At 41.4% G+C, this 23,221-nt stretch overlaps 1 protein-coding gene across 1 annotated transcript in view; it reads left to right on the forward strand.

The window, feature by feature from the left end:
* glis1a (GLIS family zinc finger 1a) overlaps positions 1 to 23,221 on the forward strand; it is a 96,209-nt gene that overhangs the window by 23,217 nt on the left and 49,771 nt on the right. Inside the window, exons 2-3 of the mRNA XM_088926778.1 lie at positions 16,207 to 16,393; positions 18,366 to 19,599. Coding sequence (XP_088782904.1) covers positions 16,207 to 16,393; positions 18,366 to 19,599 — 1,421 coding nt within the window. The remainder of the gene's footprint in view (positions 1 to 16,206; positions 16,394 to 18,365; positions 19,600 to 23,221) is intronic.

A 23,221-nucleotide genomic window follows, 5' to 3' on the forward strand; every position in this document is an offset into this window, starting at 1 on the left:
TGTGGACATTTCATCTTACAAAGATGAACACATTCCATTCACCCTGGGATAAGGCTATAGTCTCTCTTGTTTCAAAGCTCAAGTTTTAAGCCTGTTGGGCATCACATACTGTATGTACAACTACAATGGTGTGGTATTTGCTTTAAGATAGGTCTTTATTAAAGGTGTAATTGGTACTATGATTGGAGAGTGAATAGGAACAGAGAGGCGCAAGGAAACATTTCCCAGTTTTTAGCCTTGGGAGTGTGCCGTCCTGTTTCATCCCAAATCAGGGTGCAAAATCCCACAAGCATTCAGTCAGGCGTGCCTTGAGAAAATAGTTGCATTTGTGTTTCTTTGCATCCTGCCCTGCATAGCCAGAGAGAAGGCCTATCTTGTCCTTCAAATTCAGCTCTCACAGTCAGGCTTATTGGGGCTCTGAGTGTTCAACCTGCACATCATGGAAATGAGTGGGAGACTGTTTTTCACTCAGCATGGCAACTGGAAACATGATGCAGTAGCCAACTGCATAGTCATCAGTGCAGTGAGCTCTCATCACCAGTGTGGAATGTGCTACCATATATTCAGGGATCCAAGTTCTAGGCCTTACTTTCCATTAAATTGCTGCATTCCTGTCAGAGAGAACTTCTAGATGTGAAGAGACTCAAGGATGGGACCCTTGATTAGAAGAGCAGTGGTCGGGACGAGATTGTGCTGATCTGCATGTTGTAGCACTTTGTAGGGAAGCCAAGCATACTATCGAGTATTTGAATAAAATCAACAGGAAAGGAAAAACTTGAAAACTACTGTTGACTAAAACTTCCATAACATCATGGTCTCTAAGCGCCAATTGCAGGGGTGAGTGGTGGTGATAATGATAATTAAAGTCAGAAAAATGCTGTTTACCCTCCTGTCAGTGCCTCCTTTATAAAACTGGAGACCAGGGTTTTAGGGCTGGTGGTTTGATTTGAAAGCAGTTTCTTCTCAGTGACTAATGCTATTACACAGATGTTACACAGTATTAGTCATGTTCAGGACTGTTGAATCAGTTAACTTAAGAAGTGTAGCTAATGCAATAACATCCTCATTATCTGAAGCTGATGACCAAAACAAAACTATTAAAATAGTGGAACAAATTCTGAGAGGTTTTTAATCCGATTTAAAATGCTTTTTTTTTTCTTCCTGCTGGGCAGATGCAGTCAAGATTATGTTTTCTTGAGCAAAAAGTTTACACATTTGTATTTAATGAGTAAGGGCGACAGTAAAACACATCATCTTAGGCACGTTTCAGTGACTACATTTATCTCTAATGTCGGTTGTTCTAAAAGACAGCAGGCAATAATAAGAATCCTCCATTATTTTTTGCTTTTTGTTTCATAAGTTGGATCCATTACTTATTACTCAACCCATTTGTATCCTTTGAGTTGGCCTGAGGGAACTGAAAGTCATATAGACACTTTTTTGAGATGTGTATGTGTGTGAACAAATCATTCATCTTCCTCTTGCACTATGAATCTGGAACATAAGCAATAGAGCTTCTAGAGCCAAGAAGAGTACAGACAGTTTTTTACTGATTAATGGTCCAGTGTCACAGGCCCTCTTCAGGCATGATAGCCAATTCTCTCTTGGTTCAGCCAATCCTCATTTAGACTTTTTTTTTTCAAGTTGGCAAGTGCCTTAGTGTGGATGTGAACCTGCAGTCTCTAGGCCTCAGCACATTTCAGATGGAGTCTTTTTTTTCTGATGGTTCCTGGGTTAAATACACAGTATAAACAAATAAAATTCAGACTGTCGTCAGCTTTTTACCGTAGGTAAAGATTTGGACTTTAAAAAGAATAGAATAAAAATTGAGTTGAAAAAAAAACATTAGGGGGTGACACAGCCCTTATACAGTGGGCTTTTGAATGTTGTTAGAAAACTAGCTGAATTAGCTGAAACTGAATTATGACAGAAACAAAAATTGGTTGTGTCACCGTTACTGCAACTTTGGAAGAGAGAACTTTAAATGTTCTCTGTCTTTTGTAGGCAGTTTAACTTCTTCCTTATTATTAAATCCCCTGAACAATCATCATTTTTCCATTTAATCTATAATTTTTCAGTTCCTGAAAAATTTCACTCCCCCCTCTCCACCACACTCAACCCACGATCACATATGGTGTTTGATGTAACAAGATGTTCTTACCTTTTTTTCACAAGGGGTTACTGTGTTGTCTGCTGCTCTCTGATCTACAATAATATATATTGTCTGCTTGACTATCCTGCTCAGATTACTGGTCTCAAAATGATGAAGGAGAGGGGGAGGGCTCTTGGGGTGTATGATTCTGTTAAAGATGCCTGCTCCATGATAAAAGCAAGGATGATATTACTCACTTCCTTAGGTATGTGTGGTTTTGAAACCCAGCACAGATATGCACATTGAGAACATTGCTGGCCTTTTTTTCTCAGCATTTGCTTCATTACAGATGAGTTCACAGTTTTCTACCTGGACTTCACCGTGCTGAAAGACGCAAACGAGGCCATCGACAGCTTGAATTCATTACTAAGTTCATCTTGTTTGCTCTTCGGGGAGCAAAATGTTAAGCAATCAGGTCCCTTCTGCTAACTGTTCAAGAAATGTTACAACACATAATTCACCCTCTAAACAATACCCTGCAGTGTTTTTTCATCTGCGTTTTAGGAATAAAAAAAAGCCAGTCGGTGATTTTACAAACAGGACCAAAGCATTTTTGAAGCAAAAACCTGATCTATAGCGTTTAAAAAGTGCACAGCCATGCGCAAGGAAAGGTGGAGATAGTGATGTACTGTGTGAGTAATACACTGTATTTTGTCAAATGTCTTGTGTTGGATGTAGTAGCAGTAACAACATACAACAGGCTTTTCTCATTACTCAAATGCAAGTTCGTTTTATAGCTGTTCTGATCTCTTTCTTGTAATATGATGAGTTTTAGGTAAATTGGAAACTTTCTGGTTTGCTTAACATCAAACAGATACTGAGTTTGTCTGCCAGGTCAGTCGAACCCTGACCAGTATCTTGCTGTAGTTTGGGGAAAAAAAAGGCTAGGGGGAAATTTATAATATAAAGTGAATGCAGAAAAGAAAAGCGAGCCTGTCTTCTGCTGTTGTCAGAGGAAATTGTATATTTGCTGGTTGCTCATTAAATTTGTTGAGTGTGTTTCTCCATTTGTCCCAAAGGAAATGTTGTCTTGGGTAAAATCATATATCCATATCTGATTAATTGCCCGAGCATTCAATTGACTGTGAAGGATAATTTTCTCTGTGCATGAAAAAAAAGATACAAATAAGAAAAATAAATTGTAACAAGTGCTTTGAAGAGCTTTCGTTTTAAAGCCAAAACTCTGATAAAGTGGCTTTCAGAGAAACACAATCATAACAAAGATTGAAACTGAAATCCATTTTTGTTCCAGTTAAACATCTTATTTCCTCTTTTAATTCCAAGCATGTTTTCTGAGCTTTGCAGAAGGTAACACGCCATGAAGGTAACAAAATAATGATTTTCAAATGTTGTTTCATTTAATTGCATTGTAATTACAGGCAGTTAAAGTCAGTCCTTCTTTGTTTGACTGCTTACCATCAAGGGATTTCCTTAATGAATGCGACTCGCAAACATTTTTCCACTGAATGTCTTTATGAAACCATTAAAAAAATTTAATCGTTGCAAATTGATTACTTGTTTTACAGAAGTCCTATAAATCTTCACTCTCGTCAAATGGTAATCAGTGACAGATTGTGAATTGCATAAGGAAAGAATCCATAAGATATGTTCTTCATGTCTGGTACTTGGGGTTATTTTCATGTCTTGTGGTTTGAATTTGGCCACTGTCATTTCAGAGGAATTTCCTGCCATCTGTGTTCAATCGAATTTTCTCACAGATTTGTGCTTGCTTGTAAATATTGGGATCTGGCAGAAGGAGTACTTTGTTCTTCAATAATAGCCATTTTAGTAAAACTGCTAACATGACGCTGGCACTGTGTTCCACCGGCAACGACGTGCTAGTTAGGTGATCAAAAAAAACAGCTCATGCATACTGAACTATTTAATGTTAAGACTTTCCTGCCCTGTGCAAGCTATGACTTCTAATTCCTGATAGCTTCCATCCTGAGCTGAGTAAGGGATCTTATCAGATATGGAAGTTCCTGAGTACCGGGTGAGAATCTCACAACAGCTGCTCTTTTATGAAATGTTTTATTTTTTTAATTTTTTAGCATCATAAAGTCTCTGAAAGAATGGGCGATGTGTGAGTGATGTGATGTCGATGTGTACGTGAACTGCAACAGATCCAGAGTAATTTAAGGAGAAAATTCTTTGTGAAGGCTTTAAAGCTCTGTGGGACACTTGAATACAAATTCTGACTCGGGACTAAAATACCCCTGTTTGGCTTTTTCTCTGCTAAGTTATCGGTACTGTTGAATGTCAGTTACTGTACATACCACAGATAAGCTTCTGTGGCATATAGAGGTGTACTGGTACAGTTAATATAACATTATATGTATATGTTCTACCATGTTTGGATATTAGCTGCTCATGAATAATGAGAAATTATAGGAAGGGAGTTCATCTTGTTGCAACTCGCATCTATAGCAACACACATAACATGCTGAAAACGAGAGTTTCATTTCTCAAGTAAAACATTAACCCTTTAGCAGCCTATGCAAGGCAACATGAACAAGGGTGAGGTCACATGATTGGTACAGGGGGTTTATTTCCCTATGTGTCACAGGGAAACACCACAGCATGGAAACAAACACTGTTTTAAACAGAAAGTCTATTCACCAGAGCAGTCTGGATGACCTCATAATAGTAACCATGCCTCCTCACCAGTCTGCTAATGGGGACTCAGGCGTGCCTTCAGAAGAAAAGGACACTTGCGATAAGCGGTGACCAGCTTTCTGATTTTAATCTGCTTTCAGGCCCGGGCCAGGGCATTATGGAAACCAGGTGCTTTAAGGCCAAACAAGGCAGTTCTGCTTTTCTCAGTCAGGACCCATTGGGGGAAGCAAGAAGGGCAAGATTTCCTCTTTGGAGATCAAAGGGGATGACAGTGTCATCTGATTTTGTTGCCATGGCATCCGTTCACATGGAAGCCAGTTGAGTTGTCATTTGTCATCGGCAGGCGAGTGGTTTGCCTTTGTTTTGTTTTGGGTTTTTTTGTTGCGATTTTTGGTTGTCCTGGCTCTGTGTTTGGCCTCAGGGCTTGCTTTCAGGAGAATCCGTTTCCATTCCTCTGTAGGCTGAAGGGAGTGGAAGTCCGTCCTCGATAGACTACGATGTAACCGTCTTCTCTGCATTTCACGATCCCCCTTAAGATGCAGTCCAAGCCAGTTTCCCCAAGGGGTCCGCCATTCAAAGTTGTGCTGCGTGTTTCTCGCACACTGCCCTCGCAGCAGAGCGAGGCTAGCTGACCTGCTCGGCGGAGAGGCAGCTGCCCGTCGCCTCCTCTGCACAGCAGCTCCATGCTGGCTTTTTCATAGCTGCCCTTCCTACAGGGAGGATAACAGTGCAATCAGATAATGTCATTTCCATTCAAAGCCCAAAGTCTGTCTGTATCAATTACAAGGCAGGACAGCACTTCCATCCGGGGACTAGCGCTGGTTCGATTTGTTTGTTTTTCTCTCTGGACTTTTTTAACACGTTACCCAGTTTTGATAGCTGGAGATTATGTTGTCGCCCCCTAACTGTGAAGCTGCCGTTTCGATATCTTCCAGAGTCCGGTTTCCCTCTACAAAACTCTGGATTCTGAGGCTGATATTTTGGAACGAAGTCACCAGCTAAGACTCCAGTTGTGCCTTAGTGTTATTTATTTAAAGGAGTAGGGGTGTAACCCCGGCGTCCTGGCCAAATTTCCCATTGGCCCTTACCAATCGTGGCTTAATAATCCCCATCTATGAACTGGCTTCATCACTGTGTTCTCCCCACTGAGAGCTGATGTGTGGTGAGCGTTCTGGCGCACTATGGCTGCTGTCACATCATCCAGGTGGGGCTGCACACTGGTGGGTTTGGAGGGGATCCCCATTACCTGTAAAGCGCTTTGAGTAGAGTGTCCAGAAAAGCGCTATATAAGTGTATGCAAATATTTAAATAAGCTTAGGTGCTGTGGTGTGCTGTGGCCTGGTTTTAGGCCTCAGATATCTTCATAAAGGACAACATGAACAGGCAGGTAGTGGAGCATATGCATATATATTCCTGTTTTCAATTGTAAAAGGCGAAAATGATTGAATCCAAAGCACATTGCAGGGCAGTATAAACTGAATGTAGATTGGAGGAGCTCAGTAACAACCACATTCTAGGGAACACCCCACAATTGAGGGTTATATAGTGCAAGGAAAATAAAGATGTTTTTTTTTACCTTCTTTGTTTTACAGCTACATAAATGTGGAAGAGTGACATTAGTCACATTAGTCATTAGTCACTAAGTAGTAAATTGTACTTCCAGTTACATTGTGTTACCACCAGGTGGTGACATGCACTAAGTAAAATTGTAATTAAAACTGCAGGTTAAAAATAACACCATCAATGGGAGATTTCACACATCAGAATTGTTTTGCCATCAAATTCCCCCAACATCAGTATCTGACTCTTTCAAGATTCAGTCTCCTTCAAGTGTTGAGCCGTTCTGAGAGGCATGAGCCGTCTTTGCCCTCAGCTTGTATATCATTGTTATGGAGTCATTAATGGTACTGCCTGCTCACAGCCATGCTTAAATTTAAACAGCCTTTGATTTGCAGGGTTATTTTCCACTCGGAGTTCTGATGTTGTTTGACCGTAGGGTTGTGTAGTGACTGGCCTCTGTTTGTTTGCTTTCTGTAGACTGTGGTTAGTGCTGTCCTGTCTGAAAGTCTGAGAGATCTGCTGTAGTCAAACCCTTCGGTCCTTTTAAGTAACATACGGAATAACTGTGCTTGACAGCTAACCAAAAAACATCCTTGTGACGCAACTTCAGTTTTTCCTTCCTTAATCACTTTCTCAGAGATGTTTGTGAAGCCAGTTGGGATGCCCAGCAGTCCTTGGTAATGCCATTGTTTTATTTTTGTAAAAAAAGTAGTGCCCAGGTTATTATGTTTATGTGAAGTGCATGTGTTAAGGAAAGATGAGTGAACAAGATGACAGATAATATTCTCTTCCCAGAGCTACAGACTGGTCCAAACCACATCGCAAAGAAGCCCTTTGATTCATCTCTGATATGGGCTTCATTAAGGCCAGTTGCTGGTTGGATATATGTAGTAATTAGATAGCGGGAGGGAAAGTGCCAGTTAGCTTTTAATTGGGATTATGTTCGAGTTAAGGAAGACAACAAGAATTGTGCCTTTTAAAAACCAGGAAGGCAGTTATTTAAGTTTAAAGAGAAAATACAATTAAATACGTGCTGCCTCTTCAATCACTGCTGAAAATGGCCATAACATACTGGTTTTATCCACATGAAAACTTTCATGTCTGGTAATTCCAATAATCCCGTAAAAGAAAACATAGACATTTTTGGGTTCCAAGTTTAATTGAGAGTTTTCCTTCTGCCCTTACTGACGTCTCTTTCAGCCAAGCACCTGTTTAAAAGGCTTTTTCCCCCTCTCCTAGACACTGCTATTTTTCATTTACTTTTGCCCTAAGGTTTTCAATCATACATCCGTTACTAAACAAACAAATACGTTCTGCCGAAACTTCGGGGTCTGTTTGCAGACAAAAATACAGACATGAGTTATGAGCTTAAAAGTGGCACAGAAATGGCCCTTCACTGTATTTTTAATTCAGATTTTTTGGAATTCGGTTGGATTGTGTTCAGTTCGCCTGTGTTTCTGTTTTCAAATGAAAAGGAAAGTATTGCAAATAGAATATCTGTGGATATTGCATAGACTCCTTAGCAATGAAGAGTCTAAGACAGCAATGAATTCTGAATGTCCATTCTTGAGTACTTTCTTAGGAATAAATAACTTTAGTTTTCTTATTAAGGTATTAGTAGGTGTTGCTTGACTGATACCATGGTTTCTCGATACCTTGATAAATGTCTTGTTTGGAGTCCCTTTAAAGATAGGACGTCACCTGCTGGTTCATGTAATATCATAATTACTTGGATAATTCCTAGATTAGGACACATCAAAGTGACTGTCTACTGGAGTGCTTTACATTTAGCTTAGTTACAAAAGGCTTTAGGAGTGAACAATTCTTTTTTATCTTTGCTCCTGCCTTTTTCCTTTTTTGCCAGATGAGCCCAGTGAAAATGAAATGTTCCTCCAAAATAATTGACAGTCTCAATAGATTTTTATTTTTTTTTTGTCAAGGAAATATATGGTAGTTAGAAACCGCAGTGAGAACGTGATGTTAGTCTTTCAGAGACCCCAGGAAAACAAAGGTTCATTAGAGAGGTTTTATAGTTAATACACAACATCTGCAGTTGAAAACAATTACGAAGGAAAGTGCATTCTGCAAGATCTTCTGCTCTGACGTCTGCCTCTGTATGCATGCACGAAAAAAAAAATTACACGTTCCTTATTAACTGCTTGAATGCTGATCACATGATTTATGAAACTAAAGTGGCTGTAGTTTGTGTGTCATAGTGCATTTCCAGCATCATCTATCTTCTGGTTTTGGCAGCTTGCATTACCTCAAGTTCAGCTGCTTGAAGTGTATCAAGCTGAAATCCTATTTAAAAAAACATTTACAGTATACTACAAAAGTTCAGTTTCGCACATCTGCTTTTAATTTTATGCATCTCCGAACCCAAAAAACATTAAGAGCTGGCACAAGAGGCGCTTCACTTCTGCACTTAACGCACTGCTTAGGTGACTTAAAAGGCTGGGCGAGAATTACAGAAAATGAAGTGTCACTGAAATAAGAAATCACACAAGATTACCACCAATTACACTTAATAATGCCAAGCCATCTGCTGATCAGATGCACAGCTCCTATTGTCCCGTGGAGAGAGAGGAGGAAGGGGAGGGTGAGGCAGAAGATTTATTGTTGAGGGCCAGGACAGTTGAAATAACATTAAATAGTGCTTAGGAAAATTATTTTAAGTTTTTCCAGGTCTGTTTGTCAAACAGTGCAAAAGTTCAAAATTTGGACATTAATGGTCATTTGTGCAAAGCTGCAATTATCCAGGATTAAGAAATTAGTTACGCCATGTAATTATTGTGTGCTACTATTATAGACACTTAAGTGAAGAGTAACTGTTCTTACTGCTGCATGGATCCTTCATGTCGGACCTTTCGAGCAGCTTCATGTTTGGGTGTGCTGAAAAATACTTAATCATTTATTGAGTCTTCATAATGACGGAGTAAAAGCTGATAAGCTTGTGTTTTTCTGAAAGACATGTCTAACAAAAGGATGAGGAAGAACATTCATCTCGTGGTTAGTCTCAAGCGTAAGAGAATGTTTATACATCAGGTACTGAAAGATGTTTTAGTACTGAAAGAAGAAAAAGCAGGAAAAAAGAATCGGAGCTTTCACAGAGTCTTCACTGGATAAGTCCCCATCAAGCTGGTGATGGCACATATTAAACTGAGCAAATTAGTTTTTTATTTTGCTTAGGAGCAGTCACGCTCTTGTGTATTTTCATCCTTTTCAGAAGTGAAGGTCCCTTTGTTACTCTGGATTTCGTCATGATGGAATGTCAGAGTCCTGGTTCTGCTTAATATTTGAAACAATATTGAGTTACGCTAACTCTCGAGCCACTGCAGTAAAAAAAAATTAAAAACTAACTGCACAGACACAGACGGTAATGTTACCAGGACTGCAACAGAAAGGGTGTTGAGATTTTCTTGAAGTTCTGTAGGAAAGGCTTGGAATCCTTTAGGTGTTTAAATCGTACTAGAAAATGCTTCAGGAACAAATTCATCCTTCCAAATATCATCTACTTTAAAAATGTGATTCATCAATCCAGTCTATTGCTGGATTTTTGTTCCATGGGTAGGAATGGGCATTAATCTCATGATGTTGGCTGGATATCACCAGTGGACATTCTGAATGCTTTTTGTTAAGGTTCACTTTGAATTCATGTGAACTTAAACCGGCTCTCTTGGGTGACTTGGTCATCCAAGGTCTTGGGAGGAGTGTTGGGTGACCAAGTTGGGTGGGAACAATCTTTAGCCCTGTCCTCACAACACTGACATTTGGAAAAACCTTGGATCTGCCTTTCAGTGACTAGCAGGCTCAACAGCACTCTGGTTCCAGGAGGTGGCAGCCTCATTTCTTATTCCAGAAAGAAAATCTGGGAGAAATTAGATGAGAACATCCTGAACGGCATCTTAATTATTCAGAAATACGTTGTGTGAATCTGTGCATGATGCGTGGGCCATGAAAAAGTACAGCGTTGGTATATAAACACCCAGGGTGCGCTTTCGGTGAGTCTTTGATGGTGATTTGGGCTCCAGTTACTGCTGATCCAGTACAGCAGAGAGGTGAGGCAGGCCAGGTTGTGAATACTAATAAGGAACCAAAGAGACTTTTTGTTCTGAATTTGTTTGCCAGGGACTAGGGAAGTTAGGTATAAACATAAGAAATGCATATCCAGAAAGCTATTATTCCTGAGTTCTAATTGATTTATTCTGACATCTATTGGAGCTTGTGTCAGTGGAGCCAGCACGTTTCTATTCTCATTGTAAGTGTACATCTGATGCCTGGGGCAGTTCTGGCACACAGATAATAATCCTTTTATATCTAACTCCCAAAATCATCACATTTAATTTATTTTGAGCACTTGTGAGCTTGTGTGCTAAACAAAACCTTTCGAGTTGTGCAACTAAGGCTAGACCATTAGGATGAGGCCTTTGAGATAGGATCTTATCACAAAAATGTGCCATATTTTCCAAAAATAACTAAAATCTGAAAATTGAATGCAAAGGATTGTTGGTTTTGTCTTAGGTGTAAAGCACATCATTTCTGTTGCTGCTCAACAAAAGGCAGGGAATCGGGGAGCAATTTGGCTCTGCACACATGGAGGGGGTGGGAAGAAAAGGAGCAAACATTTTTCCAATTTGGAGTGTAAAATTCCACATGGAACAAGGAAGTAGTGTTTGTAACGGCAGTAGAGACTGGCCAGTACCTGGATGGGAGACATCCAGAGAAAGCTAAGATTTCTGCTTGTAGAGTTACTGTGGGACAAGTAGGAGGGGTTCACCCTGCGGTCTGTGTGGGTTCTAATGCCCCAGTACTGTACTGTAAAATAGACGCCATCCTTCTGGACGAGACGTAAAACTGAGGTTCTGACTTTCCATGGTCGTTAGAAATCCCAAGGCTTTTCTCGAAAAAAGTAGGCATGTTGGCCATATTTCTCCCTGTCCTCTACCAGTCATGGTCTCCTAATAATCCCCATTTATGAACTGGCTTCATCACTCTGTTCTCCTCCCTGCTGATAGCTGGTGTGTGGGGAGCGTACTGGCGCATCATCCAGGTGGGGCTGCACCTGGGTGGTGGTGGAAGGGAGTCCCTATTGCCTTGTAAAGCTCTTTGTATGGAGTGTCCAGAAAGGAGCTACTGTATATAAGTGTAAGGAATTATTATTATCGTTGTTGTTGTTCTTGATGCTTGCATTGGAACTGGCCGCGAAGGGGTGCTGCCCATCTTGAACAGATCGCTCATCCCTGTGCCGACTGGGTCCATCCCCTCTCCTCCATTGGCAGCTGACCAGACCCTTTTCTCTCCCGTCCTGTCCCAGCATGTTTTCATTAGGCTGTCAGCTTCCCGAAGGAGCAGGAGCGATTTCTCTCGGTCTCTTCGTGCTCGCCCTTCTTGCGTTACACATTCGCCACTGGAGCTTCCACGAACTTCCACCACCCAACCGAAACTGCTGTAGCGCATAATGAAATATTCAACGCTGAATTATTCTGCACATTCAATATAAACTGAATTTACAATTGGTTCGTTTCCAAACCACCATATGCAGAAGGACTCTTTCTTCCTGGTCAAGCATGACTAATTCCATTAATATAGCAAAGCTATAAATCACAAGCAGCACAACCTATAATATTCAAAGAGATTTACTCTGGTAACGAAAATTGGTATATTAAATAACAACATTTGCTTATTACACCCTGGGCAAATTGTTCTGACTGGGAACATGCTGATTCTAGAGAGTGGTACCTTTTATTAAAAACTCTGCTCTGGGTTTTCAGTCTTCACCTCTTAACCTTTGCTTTTTTAACCAGTCCCTGCTAAATTACTAACTCACTGCATACTTTCCCTTTAGTGTCCTGCTGTAACAAACTACTTTGAATTTCAAGAATTCAAGAATCATTCATGTCCTACGTGTATAAAATTTAGTCTACTGTATTGTGCTTTTGTAAAAGCCAAAAATCCTGCATCATTTCCTAATCCTAAAGTGTGTCATTTTGGCTTCATTTTGTTTATTAGTTCCAGGAAGAATTAAAAATATGTCAACCTGTGACGGTTGTTACTGTAATACATTATAGTCTCATTAGAGGATTAGCTGCATTCAAAACACTGTAGAATTTCTCATATTTTCTAAGCTTTGTCACAAAGCATAAAGTGGCAAAACGAAGCCAGTTTCTCAAATCAACATTTATACAGTATTTCACAATGTAATTTATCAATACAGCAATTAAAATTAATCCCGCGAGTCTTCTGGGATTCAGGAAATTGTAAAATTTCAGATTGAAGTTGATACTGAGACATGTGGCCTGTGAGAATATTAACTTTAATAAATATTTCCCTTTTGTGTCTGTTCTGTGGTTTTATACATAACTAGAGAATACAAACAAATGAATAAATCCTTTTAGTCTGGGTTTTTAATTGTGGTGCAATCAGATTTCTCTGGTTTAGCATATTATTTCTGTATACATTTTTATTATTTTTCTGTGCTGTGATGATTGTAACCACTTCAATTTAATCATCGTAAAGAAAACCACACAACTTCACAGATGTTTTGGGTATAACTGCATTCTTTGTGCCAAGCTGACTGAACGTTTGAAGAAACAAATGTTCTGATTTCTGAATAGACATACTTATCTTTAATGCATTTGCTCTTAGTATGTCAAAGTCCATAAAATAAACAAAGTGTATGATATTTCAGAACTAAATAAAACACTGCCACACTGAGGTTTCAGTTACTGTATGTTACTGTAACAGCAAAGAAGCTGTGTGCTTTGGCTTTTTTGTCTAATGGTTACGTTTGCTTACTTTTGCTAATGGTTCATCTGTTATATCCCTGTTACCAGACTCATTGCATCTCAAAATTAATGTAAGTTGGTACATCTTTCTTTCCATGTCCAGTAAGTGAATTCAGAAAGATTCTAATCTAGGACAACTTAGATCTAAAGGTTTTCTTCAGAGTAACAATACCCTTCTGTTATCGGAATTTACTGAAGTAATGTTGATTAAATTTACAGTAAAAATGAACAATTAGTGATATTTTCCACATTGTACTGTTGAGATTATGGTGCTTGCCCTGTGGACTGAGTCTGTAACTGCATTGAACAAGACGGTGTTTGAAAAGGGAATTTAAAGGGGAAGAGAGTGTAAAAGTTCGGAAATTGCATACAACTGGAAAATAAGCAAAAATACAGGCTGAAGACAGAACGTGAAGTTGAACAATATGTCGTTCTTACGTCGTCGAAATGTCTTCTTTCTCCCCAGTGGCTTTGCAGCGTGCCGAGACACTAGTTGGCTCATTCTGTCTTCTTTGCTATTCAGCTTCAGCAAGTCTTTTCCAAAGGCAGATGTAATGGGAAAGGTAGGCAGTAAGAACGCCTGTGTTAAAAAGACAACCGCATCGAGCACTCCAAGAGAACACTGGTAGGAAAAACTTAACAGTGTGGTAAAGGTGATATAAACTGCTGCTTTCAAAGCAAGAAAAAATTAGATCAATATTTGTTTTATTTTGTTACACTGAGTGGAAGCATGGAAGAGCTTTGTTTCTTTGCCCTGTTCATGATAATGGAAAGAGGATATGCTCTGGTACTGTAGATGAGGGAGTTTTCAGAAGGCAAATACTATATTGCTTATTCCATTTAAGGCAGCTTGTGCATTGTTATCTATTTGAACGGGAGCTTTGCGCTTTCTCATTCTGTTCAGCAGTGGAATTTGAAGCTGACTCACTGCGAGATGAATTTTGAGCTTTGGCAAATTTTCTAATAGGGAGTGAATATTTCACAATAACAATTCTGGGCTAAAAAAAACCCCCGCTAAAAAAGCATTGCATTGTGTTCACTGCTCACTATCCTCTTGATTTGCTTAGTGCTCAATGCCAGATGCGAAAAAGACCTGGCATGGTCAGTGGTTGATATTGCCGAGCAACACTGTAGGAAATTTCAGTGTGGGTCATTCTTGGCTGAGAACTAATCTGTCGCAGAGTTAAAAAGCAAAACCATTTGTATCGCTTGAAAACAGGACAGAAAATAAAGGATCTCAAGGGGATTGCCTTCTGTTTACTTACTTCTGTGAAACAATAAGCATTCCATTGATTAGTGAGCTTCAGTTCTGTGTGCTGCATTGCAGTTTCTGGGCTGTAGTCTCACCAGTGCCAGCTCTGCACAGCCTCAGAGATGAAGCAACAGTTAACCATTTGACATCAGGCTTTCAGAATGCAATGTACAGTAAACTCGAGTTACATTTTCTGTTGGGTAAGAAATGTTTGGGGTTTCGAATTAATAAAAAGCCATCAGTGTGATGCCGTTATCAATAACATCATTAAAATAAATTGAATTAGATTTAAATTGAGTTAAGTGAGATGGAAATCACATATGGTATATTTTACCTCTAGCGCGGCAAAGATATCATTTTTCATTCAGGAGATATTTCGACTTTTCTCTCCAGCCCAGTCTTTCATCTTTTTTTTTTAAAGAAGTGCATTAAAGTGTTTTTTGTAGAAATGATGCAGATTTTGATAACAGTCAGAAAATCCAATAGGAGAGTAAAAAAAAAAAATTTTAGAGATCAGTGTTTCCTGCACTGCCTGGTGAAACCTTATACAGTAGATGTCTGATTGATATTCCGGTTTCCAGCAGAAAGTTCACTACTGTAGTCTGAGGAGTGACCCTTGTCATTAAATTCGTAAGAGCCACACTTCCTTAGAAAAGTTTTGTCTGATACCTTCAATATAGAACTTGTGCCCTCTACTAGAGCTATCAACAAGTAGAAAAAAGTAAGTTATCTGTTTCTGCAGAAAATACCACTCCTTGTACTCAAAAAAATAAACATGAATAATTCTTAAAAGAAAATTAGCTTGTATTTTTAGAAGGCCTGCCCTCCGGGTAGTCGTGCTGATTTCATGATACCATTTTTTTTATGTGGAAGAAAACTATTCCATGCAAATGAAAGATCTTTTCAACATAGGAGTTGTTTTGTTTGTAGTGAGAATACCAAATGTCTTTAATTAAACCAGATGTCATTATTAAAAGAAACTGAACACTTTTTTCTATGCAATGTTTCCCTTAGCATGTTGTGTGTATGTGTTTAGTGCTGACATAATATAACGACAGCACAGTCCTGTGAAGATCCTCACTGAAATATAAATCATGGAGAACTGTGAGATAAACACTCTGAAAGCTAAGCAGTGTTAAAATAGCACGGGGAGTCTCACTTTTATTTTGGATGAAAGACTCTTGAATGTAGGATAGTATGCTCCCTGTCAAGACATGTGATGGAGCACATTTAAAAAAGAACTTATTGAACTGGAAGATCACTTATCCATTTTCCCGCGGTAGTTAGGAAGGAATGGCTTCATTTTGTCCCATACAAAATGGTTTCTGACTTCCACCTGGGCTGGGAGACTGTGCCGTCGGCTCATGCACAAGAGCAGGTCTGTTTCTTCATTGGGCTTGAAATGAGGAGTTATTCATGAACACTCTTTACCTCCGTCAACTTCAGCTTATAACGGAGACAGAGCGTGCCTCAGAGAAGGCGTCTCTGCGTCAGATGTCTGTTCGTTTTTAAAAGTGAGACAAAACATTTAGGAAAGTTTTACTTAATACAAGGCAGGTTTATTAAGCCTGTTTGGTTGGTTGGTTGTTGTTTTTGTTTGCCTCTGCCACCCACTCTTTAACTTTATACATTACGATGGATTTATAACCATATCAAGCCACCTACCGTACGTTACTCCTGAAAATGACGTTTTGTGCCTTAATAATAGAGGATGGCTGGTCTCCCGCGATGCTGCTCTGAGCGCATGGCGCTGTCAGCCGTGCAAGATAAAAGATCGTGTGAGATTCTGACCGGCGCTGGCGAATGTAAATGTGGTCACACGCAGCCTTGATGTGTTGCAGCTAATGGAGACTGCGGCTCTTACATCTCGGGAAAGAAGGACTCTCCGGACCTGGTGGTGACTGAGGGATCGCTGACGCGGACCCACCAAAACTCTGGTGCCCAGTCGGGGGGCCTGCCCACAGGGGGGCACTGTGACGGGACCACGCCGAGCCTCTGTCTACCGGCTGTGGAGCTCTCAGACACAAGGTACCTCCACACTCTGGACCGTTGTCCTCCTCCCAGTGCCCATCTTCTCACTTCAGATGCATGAGCTGCCTAGAACCCTGCAGACCTCTTACTAATCAGTGGGGGGTGACAGCCTCCTAGAAACCAAGATCCGTGTGGAAATAAAGGTAAAGGAAAGATGTATCTTCCATTTTCGTGACAGCTGCGGAAATAAAGAGTCTGTTGTTTTTTTTTTTTTTTTTACCAGCTTATTCAAATCTCACTGAAGGTTTTACAGCAAACCGTCAAGAGATTTTGCTTCAGAGCAAGATTTTCTCCCTATTTCAGGAATGGCTAGAGAGAGAAAAAGGTGTAGTCGTTGCACCCCGATTATGGAAAAGAGATATGTGAAAAAGAATTTTTGCTGGGCATCGTTTGGAGAGAGAGAGAGAGAGAGAGAGAGAGAGAGAGAGAGAAAGACACAGAGCCAAATTGGACACCGCAACAAAACTGAGAAAGTGGTAGCCGCTCACATTTCCACGGCACAAACAAGCCTGTCTTGTGGGGGAAAAAAGGAGAACCAGTAAGCCGTCAGTTTGTTTCATTGTGAAGTTGTCCGTAAGTGTTATTTCAACTGAAGCTGCTAAAATAATTAGCTTTGACGCTGCCTACTTAAGTGCTCTGACCTCGATAATAGTTTTAAAATGATTTTGGACAGATATTTGTTTCTGCCTTATCCTCCAATGTAGTTCTGGCCAAACCGACAATAAACATTCAAAGAAAGAAGAATTTTTATTTCCTTCGACAGGCCCGTATGTTAACTCCGTCTGTACAGGGAGTAGGAAGGGACTTTTTACACTAAATTGATCGCGTCCTGTCATGCGCAGGGAAAAGGATGAGGACTCGGACAAAGGCACGTCTTTTCTTAGAAAGAAAAGAAAAACGAAAATTCTCAGGTCTCTCAGGAGCCTTGGACAAAATCTATAATGAGGGAACTGACAGGAATCATTATGCAGAAGATCACAGCAACACATTGCGAAATATGAACTCCTTGCTATTCATTCGAGGAAGATTCCCACGATAATGAGGAGGATTGTCAAGGGCAGAACATCAGAGGCTGCTGTTACAGCAGCACAGGTGACTAGACTGATTTCATTTTCATACACGTCTGAGCTTAACCCTTCTTGCCACAATGGGGTTAGACAAAGAGCCGTGTTCATTAAAAAAAAAAAGTATTCGGAACAGTTTTTTTTTCTTTTTTCAGTTCTTAAATTCCTGCTCACATCCATTTGTTGGCTCCAAGCTCAGCTAGAAACGGGGGGCTTTTGCTGCTCATTCGTATTCATACCTGCCTGCAAACTACAACCAGGTCTCGTAGAGCCGTGGAAAAGAAACAAAATAACGATGACAGATGTTTCCTGCACTCCGTTTTTCCAGGGTCTTTACGTTCACAGTAGTCTCTGTTTATTTTATTTATTGGGCAGCTTCTTTGTGGGAAGCACACTTCAGCTCATTTACAGTTTGATTATCTCGTATTTAAAGAAACTCATGTTACCCATGTTCTGCCTTTCAGCAAATGAGAAAACAAAGCTGAACTGAAGTTAGCGTAACCAGAACACCACTGTTGATTGAACTTTAAACATCATCACTTTGATGTGAACGTGTATCAGTATTATTTTAAGCCTGACTTGCAATGCCCGGGCATGGACGCTTTCTGGCGTGCAGCTCTTCTGATTTCAGCCCAACAGGGAGTTTGACTTTATTGTAAAAAACGAGATGATTGGATTTCTTTTTTCTGTCGTTTTTCTCCTTTGTGTCCAACACTCCTCACATGGCTTCCCTGAGTCCGGGCTGAAGGAGCTGGATCTCTGGAGCCTGGGGTTTGAACATCACGCCAGTCTGAAAGCGCACCTTGTGGAGAAGACAGATTGGCAGACCCCAGACAGCTCTGGCCTTTGTCTGTCAGCGGGAGACAGCTAATACTGAGCGTGTTTTGTGGGCTTTTCTATTACAGGTCCTCCGGTTTTCGGGACACTTTGACATCGCCGGGCATCGGCAACGACAGCGGCCACTGTTTAAATGGAGCTGGACGCCTCCCCCAGCACATTAAACAGGAAAGCCCCGGCTGCTACAAAGTGGCTTCAGGGGTCCTGACAAGCGCAGTCAGAGGGGAAGCCGGGGCGAGAGAGGGATTGTCCAGGCTTCAGCATCCCGAAATAGAACTGGCCCACAATAGATTCGCCAGCTCGCTCTCGTCGTACGCATTGAATAATGAAGCAGGCTCCTCCCAGGGCTCATTGTCCGCCGGCAGTTCCCGTCACTCCGCAAGGCTGCTCCACGCAGGCAACATGAAGAGGCGATGCCTCTCCGCCGCCCCGGCAGCCTCCGCGCCGGAGGGGATCGATATCACGGCCATCATCTGCTCTTCCCAGATGTCCCTGGTCGCCTGCGTCAACGGGCTGCGGACTAACCCCCCCGGCATCTCTTCCTACCTCGCGGGAAGCCACAAGCCCCACAGCCCCCAGGCCTGTTCTCAGACGGAGGAGTGCTGCAGCCTGCCGTCCCCCGGAGCCTGCCTGGTCCCCGGCGGCGCGGGGGCGCCCGAGCGCGGCGCCTGCCGCCAGCAACTGCCCGTGCAGCACCACCCTCCTCCGGCGCAGGTGCCCCCGGCGGAGCAGGCAGAGGGCTTCGGCTTCGGCGTGAACAATATGATGCGCCACGGGCCGCTGGAGGGCTGTCAGAAAGCCAGCTCTCTGAAACAGGAGCCGGTGGATGAGTTTTCGCAGGCTGAAGAGGGCCTCTTTCATCGCCGCCACCACCACCATCACCACCACCAGCGCGAGCACCACCCGCGGCATCACGGCGCGCTGCCGCCCCCCTATCACCTGCACCAGTACGTCAGCCAGAGCCAGGGGGCCTTGCTTCACCTACAGGGGCAGCCCCAGACGCTGCTGCCCCCCAAGCCCCTGTCCCAGCCCGCTCCACCCGCTAGCAGGGAGGAGGCGGCCCTTGGCGGCGGCAGCGGGAGTGACAGGCAGGTGTGCCGGTGGATCGACTGCAGCGCCGCCTACGACCAGCAGGAGGAGCTGGTGAGGCACATCGAGAAGGTGCACATCGACCAGCGGAAGGGGGAGGACTTTACCTGCTTCTGGGCCGGCTGCATCCGCCGCTACAAGCCCTTCAACGCCCGCTACAAACTGCTGATCCACATGCGGGTGCACTCCGGGGAGAAACCCAACAAGTGCATGGTGAGTCGAGTCGCGCGCACTCAAGACGGCTGCTCTCACAGGCGACAGCACCCATACGGGGAAGCTTCGTCTGTCAGGTGTTCGATAAACCGCGTGGCTCTCCATGCATGTTGTAGGCTGGAAATCCCTCCAGTCCACATCTGCAGTGTCGAGTGACTCTGGTGCGAGCAAACGTTTGAAACGGCAATTTCATGTACTGAACGGTGGGCAGGGCACGTGTGCCTACTGGCTAGCTGCAAGAGAATATTGGGTTATGTGAGCCATGTCAAATTGAAAGCACTGCACATTAGGCAAAGGAACAAAAATGCTTCATGCAGAGACCCCCAAGGGAATACTTTTATTTTATATTTTTAATTTCCCTTTCTCACCAGAGAGAGTAAATGCAGTTTTGAAAGGCAGGGGTGGTCGTGCAGAACGCCTGGAGTTTTCATAATAAATGTTCGAGGCGGGATATGTTGATCTTTTCTATTTTTTTTTAAGGATGACAGAACTCCACATATTATTTTTCTGCCCAAAAAAGGGTGTTGAAATGGACTTGAAAAAGCCTGCCTTGCTTCTGCTCAGGGCATTCTCAGATTCCTCTAATCAGCATGCAAATGACCCGCACTGCTCCCTGCTTGTGTTTTGGCCACTCAAATGAAAACAAAGCCAATCTAAAACCTTTAAAAGTCATAACGATTCAAACCAAGTACACAGCTATTCCCTCATTTGCGATGGGCGAAACCAGATATTTATTTTCTCTGACCTTTTTTTTTGTTTAAAAAAAAAAAGTAGAATTGATTCAGATCCTGAAAATCCAACTCGCTAGAACACATCTGGTTAACATAACCAAACGATGAATGCACTTGACCCCTTAAAATCGGAGATTTAAATGGTTTGCAGTCCCTAAAGGATTGAGTGAATTGGCTTTTTATTCAAACCAACCGCTCAGAATAATGTAACAGTTTGAATGTGGTGCCATACGGCCAAGAGGAGGAAGGACAAAAGATTGTGCAAGAACTCACCCGCTTAAAAGCTGTATTTACACTCACGCCATGCTGGAATTATGTGTTTTATTACTGATCGCTTCTGCTTCCCAGCTACGATAAAACTCAGGTATGGTCTGTTATCCCAGTGTTCCTGATGTACCCTAATTAAGACTGTCAGTGGCTAAGTCAATGATGGCTACTCATGGCCTGTTGATTTAAGCATTTACTAGAAAGGCGTGTAATCTGCAGGAAGCTGTGCTATAGAATCTCTGTATAATGCACAGAAACTTTTTTGTACTCGCGATGAAAAGTAAGACCTGCATTGAGTTCCTCTTTTCCTCCAGTTCCCAATTCCAAACCCCGGTTTGCGACAGCAGCTCTTCATTGTGTAGTCAAGTCGCCTCTAGCAAACTCAAACCTCTGAGGTGACACTTTGGGAGTGTTCTACATTGACCGATGGGTTGAGGTCTTTATCGAATTTAAAGCACGCTCAGTTATTTGATGAAAAGTTCAGCAGTGCATTGCATAGGTCTTTATCTGTTACATGAAATCAAACATATCATTAAAAATAATTGAAGTATACATATAGTCAATAGTAACAACAGTAAATAGCTTTGTGTGGTTTTACGTGTTTAATGGCGGAGGAGTATCTGCAAATCTGTGTAGTAATCATACCTTCAGCTTTTTACCGAGTGCTAATATTGGCCAGAACAAATGAGTGGTAGGGACTATGAATTGTAATAAGTCCTGAGATTTTCATTTTGTAGTTTATTTCAGTTTATTTTGTTAGGTTTGTGAGTGTTTTTTTGGTGTGTATTACTGCATGAGTTGCCCTGGATCGGATGCCTTGTAGGAGAGAAACTGGCTCTATCTCCCGCAGTCCCTTCTGGGGCTTGAAGAGGTGAAGAATACGTTCCAGCACTGATGTCAGAGCCAAATGATATGCAAGACAGGAAACTAAACAAACTCTCGTAGTAAAGTGCTGTATGGCTTAAAGATGTTTACCAGATGCTTGTCTCATAACAATCAAGCTTAGTGTTGGAGAGTCATTGGACACTGTCCCAGGATATAAAGCAGAAATAAAGTACAGTACAGCATTGCCACTCTGTTTTGGTGTAGTCTGCCATACCAGAGCACAAGGACAATCAGGGCCTTATTCATCGCAATAATGCCAACAGAGTGAAAGTAATCTTGCCATCTCTTGCCTGGACAGCCACACCTGTTCTAATAACTAACCTACAATTACAGTGTTTGCTCATGTGATTTTAACAGTCCAGCGCCCCATCAAGCAGGACAATTTTCACTGCTCAAGGGAATCTTTTCTTGAACCACTTTGGGCAATTAGGCGGTGCATCGGAATGTGCATCCTGAACAGTGCACCTTGCATGCAACTGCAGGCATTAACCGGAATGTCATAACGTGGGACTTTTGATTCAGTTTTTCTTAAAATCAATCCAAGATGAAAAGTATTTGCAACCGTTACTTGTCACATTCCCCCGAGTACAACAGAGCTGGGTGGAATCTGTGGCTTTTTATGGCTTGGATGGTGGGTGAGTTTCAGTGTGTGTGTATGGGAGAGAGAGTATGCTGTATGTATGTAATAGACAAAGGCATTTTGGAATTTAAACTATTTGTGCACAGGAAACAGATGAGACATTTTGATTTAAAACCAAACGCTCTACAAAAAGCCAGTTAATCCCTTTATTATCTTTCCAACAGCAGTTTCCACTGTACAATCATGAGGTAAGCTTCCTCATGTCCAAGTATAACACTCCCTCTGACACAGCTGGTTTGCATTTGTTTCATGCTGTGTTTTGGCAAAGAAAAGTAATTATCGACAACAGAATTTGAGAATTCTGCTGTCACTATCCCTACCTTTGGTAATTTCTAATGCTGCGTTCATGACTCAAAGTCAGTAGCATCTGTACACACAGAACAATTTGTGAATGCTTTATTTGGCTGAATTTCCCTTATTTTTATTTTCCTATTCCTATTAATCAGCACTTAGGGTATTTTAACAGTAGTTGCTCAGGGCAGTGCAATAGTTAAACGGAAACTACATAATCTCTTTGCAATATCCTGTTATGTTTCCTACCTAGTTTGAGTGTTATTATAGTTTATTGCATTTTACTTTTGTCTACATTAATATTAAAAATATATCCAACATAAATAGTCCAATAATAGTCTTAAGGCTTTGGTATCTTAGTGGTCAATTTAAGACAATTTTGTGGATTTGATGTCTCAGACTATTCAAATTGGTAACCTAAAGTTTACGTAAATATTTATCAAAGCCTCAGAATTCTGTTGTAAATTACAAAGACCATATTTACATATGATAAAACCATGTGGAATGTAATGACCTGAATTTTTATAAGCTCCCTGCTATTGCTGTATATATATTTTGCAGAAAATTTAATTAGAGGTATCTTTGATGGATGAGTCAGGCTGTTGTCTGTGTTTATCTTTCAATAATGGATAATGACAGCTGTAGTCTGTAACTCAACCACCATCACTTGATCTGATGTTTCATGATGAATAAGTCACCTTTGCTATAAATTATACCATCTTATGATTCATACGTTTTTCTTTATTATGTAGTTTTCTGAAACAAATACTTTTTTCAGGATAACATATTAGAAGCAATTCTTTAAAAT

Source organism: Atractosteus spatula, chromosome 11 (assembly GCF_055471065.1).
Source record: "Atractosteus spatula isolate fAtrSpa1 chromosome 11, fAtrSpa1.hap1, whole genome shotgun sequence".
NCBI lineage: Eukaryota > Metazoa > Chordata > Actinopteri > Semionotiformes > Lepisosteidae > Atractosteus > Atractosteus spatula.